Source organism: Bubalus bubalis, chromosome 3 (assembly GCF_019923935.1).
Source record: "Bubalus bubalis isolate 160015118507 breed Murrah chromosome 3, NDDB_SH_1, whole genome shotgun sequence".
In the NCBI taxonomy this organism is placed as follows: domain Eukaryota; kingdom Metazoa; phylum Chordata; class Mammalia; order Artiodactyla; family Bovidae; genus Bubalus; species Bubalus bubalis.
This window is the reverse complement of record NC_059159.1, coordinates 20,019,943-20,037,070: the sequence shown is the minus strand read 5'-3', so window position 1 is coordinate 20,037,070 and position 17,128 is coordinate 20,019,943. Positions and strand designations below refer to the sequence as shown.

The window sequence follows — 17,128 nt, the reverse complement described above, 5'->3', positions numbered from 1 at the left end:
CATCTCCTTCTCCAGTGGATCTTCCCAACCCAGGAATCGAAGCCAGGTCTCGTGAATTGCAGGCAAATTCTTTACTGAGGGAGGTTCTAAAAAGAAACATTAGTCACTGAAGAACAATAAGCGATCTCATAATTTAAAGCAAATGAAACCAGGGAATTCCCTGGTGGTCCAGTGGTTAGGATTCTGCACTTTCATTGCTGAAGGCCTGGGTTCAATCCCTGGTCCAGGTACTAAGATCCTGCAAGCCTTGCAGGACAGCTGGAAATAAAATAAATAAATCAAGCAAATCAAGCCAAGTATAATTTTATCTTGGCAAATACCTAAAAGGTTTGGAGAATGGAGCACTCTTGGTGGTGGAAGTGAAAATCAGTATTTCATCTAGGAACAACTTAGTAACAGCTTTCAAAATGTTTACATGTATCTGCTCTTTGACCTAGCAATTTCACTTCTAGAATTTACACTATATGTACTCCTTGGCAGTCCAGTAGTTAGGACTCAGTGGTTCCACTGCCAGGGCCCAGGTTCAATTCCTGGTGGGAGAAACAGGATCCCACCTGGTTCTGGCAGGGGGTAGAGGTGAGGGGTGGTGTGGATTTACCCTACAAATGTTCTTGCCAAACATGTAAAGATGTACTTTTTAATGCAAGGAAATTTCAGTTTTTACCTTCGTGAAAACTGAAAAAGACCAAATTGATAAGGAACTAGTTAAATTATGGAAAATATGTTCAACTGAATAACATGGAGCCATAAAGAAGAGTCAGATCTATATACACTGACTTGGAAAGAACTCCAATATACATTAAGTGAAAAAAAGCAGGGTGCAAGATATATATAATAGTGTGAGTCCCACTACAGACGCACACACTGCATTTGCCCATGCATGTGTTAAATTTTAATATATATTGTACTGTATATACACAATACAGGATACTGTATGTTTATGTTCCAGATATGTTGTATATTGTTTTATATATAATTATATAAATTATAGGTATTATATAATTTATAATATAATATTGTATATAGATATGTTTATTGAAGAAACTATTAGTGGTTACAGCTATTAAGAGAATACAAATCCTACTTTACATTGTACACCTTTCTATACATTTAATTTTTTAAACTATGTCCATAAATTACTGATATAAATTTTAGAGTTTCTTTAAACAAATCTCAGTACTTTACCCTGAGTTCAAGGGCAAGGTCTGGGTATTGAATTTTGTTTAAGTCACAGTTTAAGTACACATTAGGCAATCAAAAAATGTTTATGGATGAATGAGGTAGCTGATGAATGGAGGAGTAAAGAGACATAGGCATTAACCAATGTAACAATTAGCTCTAAAAGTGTAAAGATATTTCTGGAGTATGCAGGAAGCTGAAGTGGGTTTCTGGCTGATGCTAGATGTGGCAGTGTTAGCCATACAATGAAAGACTGGATCCTGCTCTGAAGATCAAAGCATAGGTCTGGGCGTGGAAAAGTTCCTCAGCTTGGTTACAAGTCTGCTCCCAACACCTTTCTTCTTCCAATCTCGACAGTAAGGGCCAGGATATCTGACACCCACTTCTCCACTGGAAAGGAGCTATAGAGGGGGAAGAGGCTTGCCTCCAGGAGGAAGAAGTACCAGAAGGAAAGAGACAGAGAACAGTTCCTAGAGATTTATTATAATCTATATGTTGCTTCTGTGGGTTTTGCTTTAAGACATACACACACACAGGCTCAAATACTCAAGAAAGCCTTGATGAGTACAAATACAAAGATTATGGCCAATCCGTAGGAAGTCAAAGGCCCCATCTGTTTGCTCCTCTCCTATCCTGCCATTTGATACAGCAGCCACATCAAGCGCCTAAGAAAAAAAAAAATAAAACATGAAGGAGGGAATTCCCTGGCAGTCCAGTGGTTAAGACTCTGCACTTCCAATGCAAGGGGTGCAGGTTCAATTTCTGGTCAAGGAACTAGGACCCTACATGCTGCACAGCACGGCAAATAATAATAATAAATAAAATGAAAGCAATGGAAGAAATTTAAAAAAAAAAAAAGAAGGAAGACCCTTAATAAAAAAGCTTCTAGGAAAGCTCAGAGATCTCAGAGGACGCTGGTGCACCATCAAGGAGCTGACAAAGATGCAGGTCCTGGCTTGTTAGAGTGACTAAACTATAGCCACAGCTTCCTCTTCAGCTCTGCTGTCACAGAAAGTTAATTACTTGTTGCATCAGCACTGTCAGAATCATCCTAGAGAAAAAAGAAGACAGAAACACCTGTAGAGTCTGCAGTGGACATCTGTGTTCACAAAAGCTGCTCACTCGCTCTGCTGCTGCTGCTACTGCTGCTGCTGCTGCTAAGTCGCTTCAGTCGTGTCCAACTCTGTGCGACCCCATAGATGGCAGCCCACCAGGCTCCCCATCCCTGGGATTCTCCAGGCAAGAACACTGGAGTGGGTTGCCATTTCCTTCTCCAATGCATGAAAGTGAAAAGTGAAAGTGAAGTCACTCAGTTGTGCCCGACTCTTAGCGACCCCATGGCTGCAGCCTACCAGGCTCCTCAGTCCATGGGATTTTACAGGCCAGAGTACTGGAGTGGGGTGCCATTGCCTTCTCTGTCACTCCCTGTAACTCCCTCCAAAGTTTTCTTTGGTGATTTTCTAAATCACACAACTTCTAGGGAGCCTAACACAGAAGGATTTAAATTTTGGATGATAAAATAAGCCACTGGTACTCAATAAACAGCACTGTGCCATGAATCATTTAATGTGAGAATTTCAACAAATGTTATACTGGTCCTTACAGCTGTAAAGATAATAAACATGGCCAGGCCTGCTCTAAAATGGAGAAGCAGAAGGGAAGAGATGGAAAGGAGGAAGGGCTTTCTGGGGTTTTCTAAAGCATTAAAGAAGGACATTTGACCTCCTGTGTCAAATTCCGATTTGGCTAACGTGCACTGAGAATCATGATATGCTAGAGACTGGGACCTTTCTAGTATCTTTATTTTTAAGGACAGAAAGGAAAGTGAAGAGTTAAGGAACAGACTTTACTTACATCCAGATCATCCATTGCAGGGGGTGGTCCCTTGGTGCTGACCTTTTTCAAAAGCTGGTAGAAAGAGAAGAGGAGTCACAAAAGATAAGAGGAGTGAGGGAAGAGCAACCTGCATATCAATGAACCACCGGAAAATGATCCCAGGCAAACAGCTGCCCAGTTTTAAAGCCCCTAATATAACACTGGAATAACTGGAGAAAAGTACGTTGATCCCCTTTTTAAAAGGAAATTTAAACACACACACACCCCCTAACAAATCTGGGTTAGCGTCTATTAGTGTTTTTGCAACTTGAATAAATGGTAGGTGAAATTCCGAAACCAAATATCTTATGCAAGGTGCAATTTATTGGGAGACAGTGATTTATTCTGTGATGTGAATTTTTAGATTGCACAGTTTGAGTTTCCCCTGAAGCTGTCTGGGTCATGAAACACACACACACATATGTAAAGAAAACAGAAGAGAGAACAAGAATACAGAAAAGTAGGAAAAGGTTTTGCCAAACTTCTTCAGAATACAGGCTTTACTCTAAACAGTAAATGAATCTGTTTCTAGTTTCACGGACAGAATATTCATTTCTTGCATCCCTACTAAACAATGCACAAAACATATAAAGACTACCACACCAATAAGCAGCCTGCAGGGGAGCTCACGTACTTCTGCCTAGCCTGATGACCCTGGAGGAGGGCATGGCAACCCACTCCAGTATTCTTAGAAAATCCCCATGGAGAGAGGAGCCTGGCAGGTTACAGTCTATGGGGTCGCAAAGAGTCAGACACGACTGAGTGACTAAGCAGAGCACAGCACAGTTGATGACAATCCTTGAGTGTGTGCAGAGGACCACCAGAAATGACTGAGATGGGCAGAAAATGGAATTACCTCTGCATAATGCTCCACCTGAGCCAGCTCCACTTCTTCTTCCCCTTCCCAGTCTCTCCAGTTATCAAAGTCCACAGACAACCACACTGGCTGCAGGAGAAAAGCACATAGAGCCCCAGGTCAGGAAGGCAGCAGCAGAGGTGCACAGATGAGTGTGGACATGTGTGTGGGATCATGTTTGGGGGAAAGAGAGTCATTGGGGGTATCATCTTTCCCCTTTGACTAACCCCCACTCTGGGCTGCCATGTCAGCAGCAGCAGCAGCAAAGGTTGACCAAGAACTTACTAAGTGCCAAGCACAATGCCAGGCACTGTAGAAGATGGAAAAGCATAAACTCTGCCCTCCAGGAGCAGACTGACTAGAGAGATAACACATCTAGAAAAATAACTGTATCATAAAGCATCCTAGGAGTCAACAAAGCTGCATTCCCTGGAATCAGAGACAACTCTTGGACACCGATATTCTAAGTTCCCATGCTTAGACAGGGAAAGAAGTTGTTCACTCATTCATTGAACAGGTGTTTACTGAACACATACTATGTGATTCTGAGGCTGGCACTGGGATTATTAAAACATTTAATACTGAGTCTCAGCCATCAAGAAGCAAGTAAGGGGACTTCCCTGGTAGTCCAGTGGTTAAGAATCCACCTTGCAATGCAAGGGATGCAGATTTGATTTCTGATTGAGGAACTGAGATCCCACATGCCACGGAGCAACTAAGCCCACCAGCTACAACTACTGAAGCCTGAATGCTCTGGAGCCCACCCGCCTCAACTAGAGTGTCCAGGCACAACAAAAGATCCTGCATGATGCCACAGTGAAGATCCCACATGCCACAACTAGATCCAACACAGCCAAATAAATAAGAAAAATAAATTTATAAAAAGAAGTAGGGAAGAGAAATGTAAATAAATTATAATACAGTGTGGAAAGAGTGACAGTGGCTTAGGTAGGGGGTAGCATGGGAAACCAGGCTTCTTGGGGTTTCAGGGCTCTGCCTTGAAGGATGAGCAGGGGTTAGGTGGGCAAAGGTAGTGATAATGGAGAGTTTCCAGGAAGAAGGCACAGTAAGAGGTAAACAGTAGCCTGGTGCATGAAAAAGAGTTGCGAACAGTTTGCTGTGGCTGAAATGTGCAGTCTGAGGCAGAGAGTAAAGTGGTGTGAGGCTGCAGAAGGCAGGAATAGCAAAATCACAAGCTTATATATCACACTGCGCTGTGGTGCTGAGACTTCAACCTAAACGGCAGAAGCTACACATTCAAATGCCTAAGCGTGTCAGACAATGAAAAGGAGTGAAGTGAAGTGGAGCACATGCCCTATTTAAAGCTCAAACTCTAGGCATTTGAGAATTTAGACCAATGTGGTCAGAGTCTTCAGTTTCCGAGAGAAGTTGAGAATCTGGATTTTTAGGTGAAATCTCTTTTTTTCGTAATCTCTACTTAAAAAAAAAAAAATCCAGGTCTTTTATTTTCTTTACACGTAACTTGATGGGTTGCAACAGTTCAGGCTCCCTTCCTTTGGTTCTCATGAAGTGTCCTTCTCTAGATAGGGCAGGCAGGTGCTTCAGCTGAACTCAAGGATGTTTCTCTTTGGCTTCTTTTCTTTTTCTGGCTTCCTTCCATATTTCTTCACACATTTCAGGAAGCTACCTCAGCTTTTAGAATGCTTAATATGCTTTTGGCAAGAATCCTGCCCTTAACTTGTTTGTTTACAAAGATGCCAAGAGCATGCTGGGTAACACTGTAGACTCTTCCAGTGTTGCTATGTTCCAATTATAACATTTGTGGGGTATTCATTTTTGAACAGTGCCCCTTCCCTTTAGATCTACAACATCACCTTTCTTGTAGATTCACATGTATGTGGCCAAAGGAACAACTCCACGTTTTCTAAAAGGCCTAGAGAACATGTAGTGAGTGCCCCTCCTCTTTCCCTCTTGGTCATTTTGGTGAATTACTGGAAGATAGTGGTTCTGACCAAGAGGTGAAATCTCCACATTTTTAAATGTAAGTAACCCTTCAAAATAATTTTCAACACTGAGAAGACTGCTAAAACAAATCTGAGAGCCAGATCCAGCCAGCAGGCAGCCAGTTTTCAACTTTTAGAGAAAAAGAAGCCACTGGAGGGTTTTAAGAGGAAGAATGACAGGGTCAAATGTGTATTTCGGACAGACCATGTTGAATGCAGAGGGGCTGAAAATATGCAACAAACCTCACCCAGTAATGGATAGGGCCTGAATTAGGAAGACATGAAATCATGGATTCAAGACTATTTAGGAGAGGACTTCCCTGGGGATCTAGTGGTTAAGAATCTGACTTGCAATGCAGAAGACCTGGGTTCCATCCTTGGTTGTGGAACTAAGATCACACATGCTTCAGAGCAACTAAGCCCTTGTACAACTAGAGTTCATGCACCCCAATGAAAGATCCTGCCTGCAGCAAGTAAGACCTGATGCAAATAATTTTTTTAATGCATTATGTAGGAGGTCAAATAGGCAAGACCTGGTGAGTAACAGAATGTTTGTGGGAAAGTAGCCAAGGCTGATTCCCAGACCTAACTTGGGTACCTGGGTACACAGAGCACATAGGAGAAAAAGCAGCCACTTCCCACACACCCACCTTGATATCCTCCTTGGTGAGCCTAGGCCATGCCACCTTCTCCTTCCATTTCCTCACAAAGCAAGTAATGGAGCGGCCAGAGCGCTTATCTTGGGAGTCCTGCCAGATAAAGAGCCTCACTTTTAGGGTCCGAGGTTTAGAATGAATCTCCAATTTCCCAAACAGTTTTCCCATCCAGTCCTTACTGTTCCACCCCACCCTTACCTTGCAGTTCACCTTGGCATAGAACTCAATCTCATTGTAAAACTCCACTCCATCAGGATTCTTGCAGCTGAGGAGACAATACTGCTAAAGAGATGAGGAAGGCTGAGAGTGGGGGGCAGCAGAGAAAGGAAAGATTCCCAGGAAGTGGGAGGGGGAGGGGGGCGGGGGTTACCTGAACACAATGCGGTGGTCTTCGATGAGCACGTGGACATCCGTGCTGTCCTCAACACAAAACTCCATGAACACATACTTGGGCCTGTCGTACCACAGGGTCCGGGCATGCTGCCTGAAGAGGAGTTGAGGTGGGGCTTCATACCCGTGTGAGAGGGAAGACAGGGAATTTGGGAAAGGTGGAGGGAAAACACAGTGACGTTTTATGCTACAGCACGGTCAAAGCGGGGCCAAATGAGACTGAAGGGAGTGGAAGAGGGGCTGACAGGATTGGGGTGTGCGGTGAGGGGGAACCTGAGAAGAAGCGGAGAAGTGAGAGAGTAGAGAGGTAAGGGAGACATGGAGAATATTCAGGTCACATTTCTCTTCACCACCCCAAGGGTACAGACCCGGAGTCCAGGGCTCTCTTGGGACCTCACAGAACCTGGAGCGCCCAGAAAACAGAGAAGCGACTCTCTAGTGAAAGAGGCGGCCAGAAGCACTTACCGTGCCATGGCTGCTCCCGCTGCCCTGTGGCGTTTGGAGTCCGAGGCAGGGGCTGCTATCTTTAGATCCTGGGGACGCCCCCAGCAGCTGCCTCTCCTTATATGGTCGGGGAAAGGGTTTAGAGGAACGGGAAACGTGGCCTAAGTCAAGGGATTCGCATTCTAAAGGGTCTCTGGGACAGCACAGTCCCTGCAGACCTTCACATCTCGGGGTCTCCAGAAATATACAGGTTAGGAACAGACGACCCGCCAGCCGGAACCAGAGGAAGAGCTAGAGGTCGATACACACGGAAGGACTTGTCCTGGCTTCATTCACCTGTTTCTCCAGTGCTCAGTATACTCAGTGCCCGACACAAACCAGGCACTCAATTTAAAAAACTATTGGGCAGAATTAAATACCGAGGGAAGTCGGGCCCCAGGTGACGTCTGAACTCGGTGACCTCTGAGCCCCGCCCACCAGCTCCCCGGGTTTCCCAGCTGGCGCGCCGTTGCCATGGCATCAGGGGGGCGCGGCTGACGTGCGGCGGCGTTTCCTGAAACATGGCGGCTGTCGAAGAGGCTGCGGAGCCGGTAACTGGGCTGGCGGGCGCTGGACCAAAGGCGAAGGACGAAGAGGAGGAGGAAGAGGAGTCGCTGCCGCCGTGCGAGGCAGTGCGCTGGGCGCCAGTCGGGGCCGTGGCGTTCTCCGAAGAGGCGGCGGCCGAGGAGCCCGGAGTGGTCCCCGGCTCCCCGCCGGACTCCCCCGGCCGGACGCTGAGGAGGCTGCGGGCCGAGAGGCGGCGGCTGGACTCGGCGCTGCTTGCGCTGTCTTCGCATTTCGCGCAGGTGCAGTTCCGGTTGCGGCAGGTGGTGCGCGGGGCGCCGGCGGAGCAGCAGCGCCTCCTGCGCGAGCTCGAGGACTTCGCCTTCCGCGGCTGCCCTCACGTCCTGGGTTACGGGGGCTTGGAGGACCCCGCCAGCGATGATGGCGACGGGCTGCCGGGGGACCGACCACAGTTACGGGGCGAGGACCAGGTGAACAGCTGGGGCCGGGCCCCGAGGGATATGGGAATAGAAGGCTGGGTGGGTAGGGATGGTAACTCGAAAGCAGGTAGCACTGGTGAGGAACCGGCTCGTCTAGGTGGGTATGTGTGTCCCAGAAGAGGCCAGACGGAGAGGCCTGGAAAGCTGATGATGAGAGGTGTTCACCAAAGGTGTGGAAAGAGATGCAGATGTGGTGACATAAAAAGCAAAAGAGCGATGAATGAGGAGGGTATTCAGACAGTAGAGCAACCAGCTGAAACAATACTGCTCCCACTCGCCTTGTCATCGCTTGCAGTATCTAAGTCTTGAGCACGTTTGCTGATAGAGTACCCCGACCCCGGGGATTGAGAAAATTGGTTAGCGAAGAGCAAGCGAATTGAAATCCATGGAAATTTAGATCTACTCCTTATCTGTGCTTTCCTAGAATCTAGAGAATGTCTTTTATCTTTAGATTCTCCTGTGTGAGAGCTTTGGTAAACAGTAAGTTCTCAGTAATTGAAAGAAACACAACTCCTGATTATATAAATTTACTAATGCTGGTATTTTACAACTCCTTCCCATCCTACTTAATGACTAGATATTCTGAAGGAAGCACCTTTGGCAGCTGTGACGATTCATTCAGTTAGCTGACACTAAGTACTGAGAATTTGTATGACATCCACAGGCAACATTTCCTTACAGTTTTTGAACCTCTGTAAGTGCATAATTGTAGATAGCTTGTAGCTTGTTGGGCTCTCTTTTCCCCACCTTTTTATTGTTTAGGTTACAATCCACATGTGGCTTTCTTCCCACTAAAATTGGTTTTAGCCAAGAAGACTTATCAGTAGCAGATATTGACTTGCTTATTTTAATCTGAATGTTTCCAGTACAATCCTGTGTTTACTGTACCACCCTTCTCTCCACATACCCGCAGCTCCTTGCACAAGTCCCCAAATTGCCAGGCTTTTAAGGAACAAATAGGATAGAATTACTGTGTTTGGGCTCTGTTCAGGAGTGAGGAGCACCAGAGGTTTTCTGTGGATGTTTGGCTGTTCATTTTTACTTTTGGAGGCACAGTAAAACTGAAAAAAAAAGTTTTGAGATCAAAACAGCTGATGTGCAGCTGCAGTCTTGTGTGCATATATTGACACGTGAACAAGTGGCACCAAAGTGGGGATGTGTTTGAACCAAATGATTTAGTATATATCGATTTCAGTTTTTCAGGCTTTTTAACCAGTATTTTATCTCACTTCATACTGGAAATTATTTGTTATTTCCTGTCTTGCACCAGAGCTCATTGTTCTCACCTAGTAAACTTGTTTGCCCATACTCCCATTGATAGCGTACTCAGTAATTACCGTTGCAGGTGAAGCGTTCAGCTGGTACACTCATACAGATGGAATCAGTTATCTATGACTGGTTTCTTTCTTCCTGGATTTCATAGCTTGGGAAGGCTTACAATGAAAACAAAATTTCGCTACTTCTTTCCCTTTGGGCCAGTTAAACAACTTTCACCATAAGAGTTCAGTATTTAGTTATGTGTCCTTCTGAACATGATTGAGTTCAGTAACACACAGTAAATGTATACTGAGAGCTTACCCTGTGCCAGACACTGAGCTTGGCCCTGGGGGTACAATCAAGGCCTTTGCCCTTAAGGGGTTCATAGAACTGGGGAGACAGACTCCTACACGGATCTTTATAATGTAACATGAGCTAGTGTAAAAGTGTGTATAAAATACAGAGGATGTGGTCGGTTCTGCCTGGGGAATCGAGGAAACCTCTTAGAGGATATAGGCCTTCACTCAGTGGGAGAGGACAGGATTCTAAGAAAAAAACTACGACTTTGGGAAAGGATTGGAGAGCGATATCCCCCAAGAAAAGGCTTGCTTTTCTATTGGACAAAACTAAAGCAAGAGGCTTGCTTTTTAAAGTAGCTAAACAAAAGTTAATTTGTTATTTTTCATTTGTTCTCTCTCATACCTTACTTCTGGAGGCCTTGGTAAGTACCATTTTAAGATTAAATTTAATATCTAGTTTAAAATGCAGGGTTACACCTGCAAATAATTTGCTGCTTTTGCTTTTTATACTCAAGAAAGACAACGGAGGGGCTTCCTGGGCAGTCCAGTGACTGGGACACTGCAATTCCATTGCAGGGAGTGTGGGTTCAATCCCTGGTCCAGGAACTAGGGATCCCTCACGCTGCTCAGTGCAGCCAAAAAAAAAAGTAAGGCAAGGAAGAACCAGTTTTTGAGAACATATTGGCAAGACTTTATCCCTCCAAAGAGTTTTTATTTTCTTGCCATACAGTACTGCATCTGGGATCATAGTTCCCCCACCAGAGATTGAACCCACGTCCCCTGCAGTGGAAGCACAGATTCCTAACTACTGGACCACCAGGGAAGAACCTCTCCAAAGGATTTTTAAGCATTTAAATGCAGAAATGATCTGGTGGCCAACAGTGAGAAAAGGAGTCACTGTTTAGGGAACCTTACCAGCCTTTTTTTTTTTTAAGAAAACTTATTACCTTCCCATCCCTATTATTTGGCTTTAGATTTTTTTTTGCTGCCTTAGGCACTTGCATTTATTCATTTGATTTTGCAATATATTGGAGGAGCTTTGACCTTAAAAAACTAGTTATGAGTTACCAAGCCTTTCTCTACACCCTTACCTCCAGATTCTCTTGTACAATTTGGCTGCCACAACTGTTCAGGAGAATTGGCTATGGAGGATGGCATGTTTAATTCCTGGAAGGCTTCCTGAATGAAATAAGTTGTGTCAATCTTAACTAGAATTTTGTGGGGTGGGAGAGGGAAGCAGTGTTAACAAAAGGCCCCACTGTATTCATATCCTATTTCCAGTGAAGGAGAAATTCTTAAAGAAAACACACATTTAATATATTCTCCCGGATGAAATAATTCTTTTTGAGTCTGTCTCATGAATTCTGTATTTCATTTGGGTTACTTGGGAGCATTTTACATTTTACTAGTCATTATTGGCTTAAGAGGATTCTTAATATGTCCTGACTTTTTCTTTTCCTGTGAAATCGACCTAAATCTTTTCCTTTCTTAGAGTGAGCAGGAGAAACGGGAACGTCTGGAAACCCAAAGGGAGAAGCAAAAGGAACTGATCCTGCAGCTCAAAACCCAGCTCGACGACCTGGAAACGTTTGCCTATCAAGAGGGCAGTTATGATTCCCTTCCACAGTCCGTGGTCTTGGAAAGACAGCGGGTGAGCAGACCCTGAGGCTCCTCCTTTACTGCCTCGGTTTCCTTTGTCCCTTCCAGCATTCACAGGATAGCCCTTCCCAGCTTGCTCACCCTCGGCCTCACCACTGGCCCAAATCAAAGGGAAGTGTTGCTACTACCTGGGACCAGTCTTTATTCACTCGTGGAAACACAAGTGCCAAAGCTTTCTAATATGATGGAGCCTTTTTTTTTTTAAGTGGTGGTGGTTATTATTAATAGTCATATAATAATAACAATAATTTCTTTCATTTGATCATTAAAACCATTCTACTTGGGCACTTCATAGTAGTTTTATAAACTAGTTTTCCCCCAGCACCCGGTAAGAAATATTCCAGGACTCCTGATTTTAATGCTGCATATATTAAAGCAACACCTGGGCAGACCGGTAAATCTGCTGGTCAGAAAACAGCCTCCCCTATGTTTGTCTTCCTGGAGCTGTGATGTGGCTGTTTTTCTGGCACAGCTGGAGTTATATGGTTTTCACATTGTTCCTCATATAGTCACTGGGATATTTTGGCTGTAACATGCCTGAGTATTTTGCAGAGCTTTTCCTTTAGTTGCCTAGAATAGCGCAATGGGGGATGAGAAGGACTAGAGACTAGGGGAAATCAGTATTTATTCTCTTGGAGGCCATGAGGGAATCTACTTATGGGGCTTTTGGGATCATCAGCCACTTTGGATCATTCACACTGTTGTTCTCCTGAGTGAAGGTTACCCGGCCAGGTAGACAATTTGCAGCAAGAAGAGCCATTCTGTTGGAACCAAGTGTCCTTATGTCTATAAGAGAAGTAAAGGGCCTGTGCCCTCACCTTGATCAGCAGTTGCACCATTTTTTCCACAAATTTGATTTCCATTTAAGGGTAGGAGGGAGACAACTAGTCAAGATTCTCCTTCTCCCTAACTCTGTCCCTGAAAATTCCAAAGGGTGTACTCATGGCTTTGGTCTTGGTAGGTGATCATTGATGAGTTAATAAAGAAACTGGACATGAATCTGAATGAGGACCTCAGCTCACTGTCCACTGAGGAGCTTCGGCAGCGTGTGGATGCCGCTGTGGCTCAAATCGTCAACCCAGCCCGAGTGAAAGAACAGCTGGTTGAGCAGCTGAAAACTCAGATCCGAGACCTCGAGATGTTCATCAGCTTCATCCAAGGTCAGAGCAGATGGATGGACGTCATCATAATTACATGTATTTTTGAGTACTAACATAATAGGGTCAGTCCTTGATGAACTGTTAAAGAGGTTTGATCACTTGGTAAGGGAGCCAACACAGTGGCATGGAAAGGACGTGGATTTTAGAACCATAGAGTTAAAATCTCAGCCCTGTTTACCGACTTCATGTCCTTCATGGACTAAAGAGGGTAGGCAGTTTCCTAACCTCTTTAGTCTGGCTCTCCTTCTCCATAAAATTATGATTCATGCTTCCTGCACTCAGCAAATAGGTATTGAGCCAGCTAGTATATTGCTAGTCACTGTTCCACAGAATGAAATACTATTTGTAAAAGTTTTGTCACATGGTAGGCACTAGTAAATAGTATTTCTCCTTTAAAAACCTGCCAAAATGAGGCTAAACAAGGGTCTTCTCTTCATAAACTCTGATTGCAGATGAAGTAGGAAGCCCGTTACAGACAGGGAGTGGACACTGTGAGTGCAAGGCCAGTGGGAAGACAGGAAGTGACTTCAGCAGAACTGGCAGCAGCAGACTGCCTCCAGGAAACAGCAAAAGTAAGTACAGATTCCAGAATGGACAAATCTAGAGAGACACAAAGTGGACTAGCAGTTGCCTAGGCCTGGGGATTGGGGAGAAATGGGTAATGGAAAATGCCAATGCTACATGGTCTCTTTGGGAGAGGATGGCTGCACAACTCTGAATATTAAAAAAAAAACAAAAACTGAATCATACACTTTTAATGGGTCAATTGAATGTTACGTGAGTTATATCTCAAAATAGTTGTTATTAACCAAAATAGGTAAGTCTGGTGCCATCCTGGGTGGCTCTTGGCTTCATGCAGGACCTGTACTGGAGGTCAGAAGCCAGACTGAATCTCAGCTTCTAAGCTATAGGTGGCGCCTCTGACCACTACAGCCTCTCACTGATAAGTTACTGTGTTTCCTACACAGCGAAGGCAGAAGATGTGAAGAGAGTTCGGGAGACAGGGCTGCACCTGATGCGGCGAGCGCTGGCAGTGCTGCAGATCTTTGCCGTCAGCCAGTTCGGGTGTGCCACGGGCCAGATCCCGCAGCCCCTGTGGCCGAGGGGCCAGGGCGACAGGGACTACTCTCCCTTACTGAAGAGGCTGGAGGCATCAGTCGACAGGGTGAAGCTGCTTGCCCTGAGGCACCAGGCGCATGACCACATCATCACCTCCGCCAGCCTCCAGGACCTCTCTCTGGGAGGCAAGGATGAGCTGACCGTGGCTGTGCGGAAGGAGCTGACAGTGGCTGTGAGGGACCTGCTGGCCCACGGACTGTATGCCCCCTCACCGGGGATGAGCCTCGTCATGGCCCCCATCGCCTGTCTCCTGCCTGCCTTCTCCTCGGCCCCCGAGGCCATGCACCCCTGGGAGCTCTTTGTAAAGTACTACCATGCTAAGAACGGCCGTGCGTATGTGGAATCCCCAGCCCGAAAGCTCTCGCAGTCTTTTGCCCTGCCTGTCACAGGAGACACTGTGGTAACGCCCAAGCAGAGCCTGCTGACAGCCATCCACATGGTGCTGACGGAGCACGACCCTTTCAAGCGCAGTGCAGACTCGGAGCTGAAGGCCTTGGTGTGCATGGCACTGAACGAGCAGCGTCTCGTGTCCTGGATGAACCTCATCTGCAAGTCGGGGTCGCTCATCGAGCCCCACTACCAGCCCTGGAGCTACATGGCACACACAGGCTTTGAGAGCGCCCTCAACCTGCTCAGCCGCCTCAGCAGCCTCAAGTTCAGCCTCCCTGTAGACCTGGCTGTGCGCCAGCTCAAGAACATCAAAGATGCCTTTTGATGAGAGTGCCCTGGCCCCAGACCAGCACCTTGCTCAGTGGGTGGCTCAGATAGATGCTTGTCTTCTAGGGTAAAAGCAAGAATTAGGAGGAGGGACTAAAGACATTTTCATCAGCCAGATAATACAAAGTCTTTTCCCCATCAACTTAGCATCTCAGAAAGATATGCTGGAGACCCTCTTGTTAAAAGGTTCAGCCCTGGTGTGTGTGTACATATGAGCACATGTACTTGAGCCTGTGGAAAAGAAGTCAGTCATGGGTATACCTTCATCATGCCACACCTGAGTTTTAGAAAATCCAGGTTGCTGTAAGCATTCTCTTCACAGTGGTGAGTGAGTTGTTGGTCCTGGAAGAGATTTAACTTGAGGCTCCTGTCAGTCAAGTTGGGAGTCATTTTCCTTCACTTGAAGCAGGTTTGTGAGAGTCCTGGGTCAGAATTTAAATTCCTTTTGTGAATACCAATGGCTCTGTCTTCCTGAGCCCAGGATCGGGGAGGCCATGTCTGTTCCATAGCTTCCTCTAAAACTGGGAGTGGAAGTATCTGAGAACAGTATTTCTAAGGGTATTAACCACAATTGGTTTTTTTTTTTTTTTTTTTTTTTTTTTGTGGTGCCATAAAGCTTCTGAGATCTTAGTTCCCTGACCAGGGATTGACTCCAGGCCTATAGTGGTGAAAGTGCCACATCTTAACCACTGGACTGCCAGGCAATTCCCCATGGTTGATTCTAATATGAGCCCTTTTTCACGTAGAGGTAAGAACTGAATTCTGTCTCTGACGAGGTAGTCATGGCCCAGGTGATGGTCTTTTAGTTTCGGAGCTGGTTTACAAGGACAACCACCATCTGGTACCATGTCCCCTGGCAAGTAACCTTTCCTCTGTGCACCTGCCAGCTCCCAAGAAGGAAATGTGTTCAAGGTGTTCAAGGTTGTGCTCCGTGAGTCCTGGAGGCTGCTTGGTGGAGGAGGTCTGACCTCATGATAGTACTACAGCAGGGGTGGGAACTGTGGCCGATCACTGGCGATGGAGAGCGGGCTGAGCATTTCTTTGTATAACTGACTCTAGATTGGTCATATTTGGTCTGTTTTAGCCTTTTTAGTTCATATCTGCTATTCAGCTTGCATACTGCTCTGGGACTGACCAAAGATGAGCAAAGTGTATCACCTTCTGGAAAGCCAAATAGGTTCCCCAACACTACTGACTCAGCATCATTTCATGTATTAAATTGCCAGCTGCACTTTGTGTCTGCACTGTTATTTAGTGCATTTTAACTTAATTTGGGGGGTAAAATATTATTTAAGATCTATTCTTGGTAATTCATTAGAATGAGTCTTCCCTCCTGTGAAACAGGATAAGTGTAAAATATTGTGGAAAATGATACCTGTGATTGCTAATAAAATCATAGTATTTTGTGTAGCTTCTCTGCAAAGACCTTAGAGACCATTGGCTTTGGTTTATAAGTCTGAGTGCTGTCAGCCCATCTGATCCAGATCAGTATTTCCTTGAGTAACGTCTGGCTCCTAGCCTTTCTGCCTCTTCTCTGCCCTCTGCCCTAGATCAACTCAGCTTTGGTGGTATTGCCCCTACCCCTTGAAAAATTCACGAAAAAGTGCCCTTGCCATTTTCATCTCATTCTATTCAGGCCTACAGTCCTGTCCCCACAGCAAATCTAACAACACGTACCACTTTTGGATTTGGCACTTTTTCTTCTTCTTTTTTTTTTTTTTTTGGTTTTGCCAGGTCTTAGTCGGAGCATGTGGGATCTAGTTCCTGGGATTGAACCCAGGCCCCCTGCATTAGGAGCTCAGAGTCTTCACTGGACCACCAGGAAGTCCCACATTTGGCACTTCTAAATTCATATGTCTGGGGCTTCTCTGGTGGCTCAGTGGTAAACAATCCACCTGCTAACGCAGGAAACACGGGTTCAATCCCTATCCGGGAAGACCTCATATACTCGGAGCAGCTAAGCCTGTACACACAACTATCGAGGCTGTGCTGCAAAGCACAGGAGCTGGAACTACTCAGCCCACGTACTGCGACTATTGGAGCCTGTGTGCCCTAGAGCCCATGTTCTACAACAAGAGAACACCACACTGAGAAATGCGCTCCACAACTAGAGCAAACACCCATGCAGCAAGGAAGACGCACCACAACCAAATCTAAAAATAAATAAAAGTGTATTTAAAAAATCTCTCATCTGGATACCAATTCAGTCAGTCAGTCAGTTCAGTCGCTCAGTTATGTCTGGACTGCGGCACGCCAGGTCTCCCTGTCCATCACCAACTCCCAGAGCTTGCTCAAACTCATGTCCATCAAGTCAGTGATGCCATCCAATCATCTCATCCTCTATCGTCCCTTTCTCCTCCTGCCTTCATCTTTCCCAGCATCAGGGTCTTTTCCAAGGAATCAGTTCTTTGCATCAGGTGGCCAAAGTATTGGAGCTTCAGCATCAGTCCTTCTAATGAATATTTAGGACTGATTTTCTTTAGGATTGACTGGCTTGATCTCCTTGCAGT

General features: G+C 45.6%; 2 protein-coding genes across 8 annotated transcripts; one reads left to right on the top strand and one right to left on the bottom strand.

Moving 5' to 3' along the window:
• Nucleotides 1–1,641: 1,641 nt before the first annotated feature.
• On the bottom strand, nucleotides 1,642–7,522 carry PTGES3L (prostaglandin E synthase 3 like). Of its 6 annotated transcripts, XM_025280082.2 has the most exons (8): nucleotides 7,386–7,522; nucleotides 6,901–7,014; nucleotides 6,729–6,795; nucleotides 6,525–6,623; nucleotides 3,911–4,000; nucleotides 3,034–3,087; nucleotides 2,203–2,230; nucleotides 1,642–1,844 (listed from the first exon to the last, which is right to left on the bottom strand). In XM_025280082.2, exons 1-8 carry the CDS (start codon nucleotides 7,391–7,393, stop codon nucleotides 1,837–1,839), a joined length of 468 nt encoding a protein of 155 aa, XP_025135867.1. In that variant the 5' UTR covers nucleotides 7,394–7,522; the 3' UTR covers nucleotides 1,642–1,836. The 6 variants fall into 6 exon arrangements, with proteins under 6 accessions (XP_025135867.1, XP_006055765.2, XP_025135868.1 ...); XM_006055703.3 differs by lacking the exon at nucleotides 2,203–2,230; XM_025280083.2 differs by lacking the exon at nucleotides 3,034–3,087.
• A 402-nt stretch (nucleotides 7,523–7,924) lies between these two features.
• On the top strand, nucleotides 7,925–16,041 carry RUNDC1 (RUN domain containing 1). Of its 2 annotated transcripts, XM_006055704.3 has the most exons (6): nucleotides 7,925–8,398; nucleotides 10,380–10,385; nucleotides 11,456–11,614; nucleotides 12,584–12,782; nucleotides 13,235–13,354; nucleotides 13,751–16,041. In XM_006055704.3, exons 1-6 carry the CDS (start codon nucleotides 7,925–7,927, stop codon nucleotides 14,614–14,616), a joined length of 1,824 nt encoding a protein of 607 aa, XP_006055766.1. In that variant the 3' UTR covers nucleotides 14,617–16,041. The 2 variants fall into 2 exon arrangements, with proteins under 2 accessions (XP_006055766.1, XP_006055767.1); XM_006055705.3 differs by lacking the exon at nucleotides 10,380–10,385.
• Nucleotides 16,042–17,128: the final 1,087 nt, after the last annotated feature.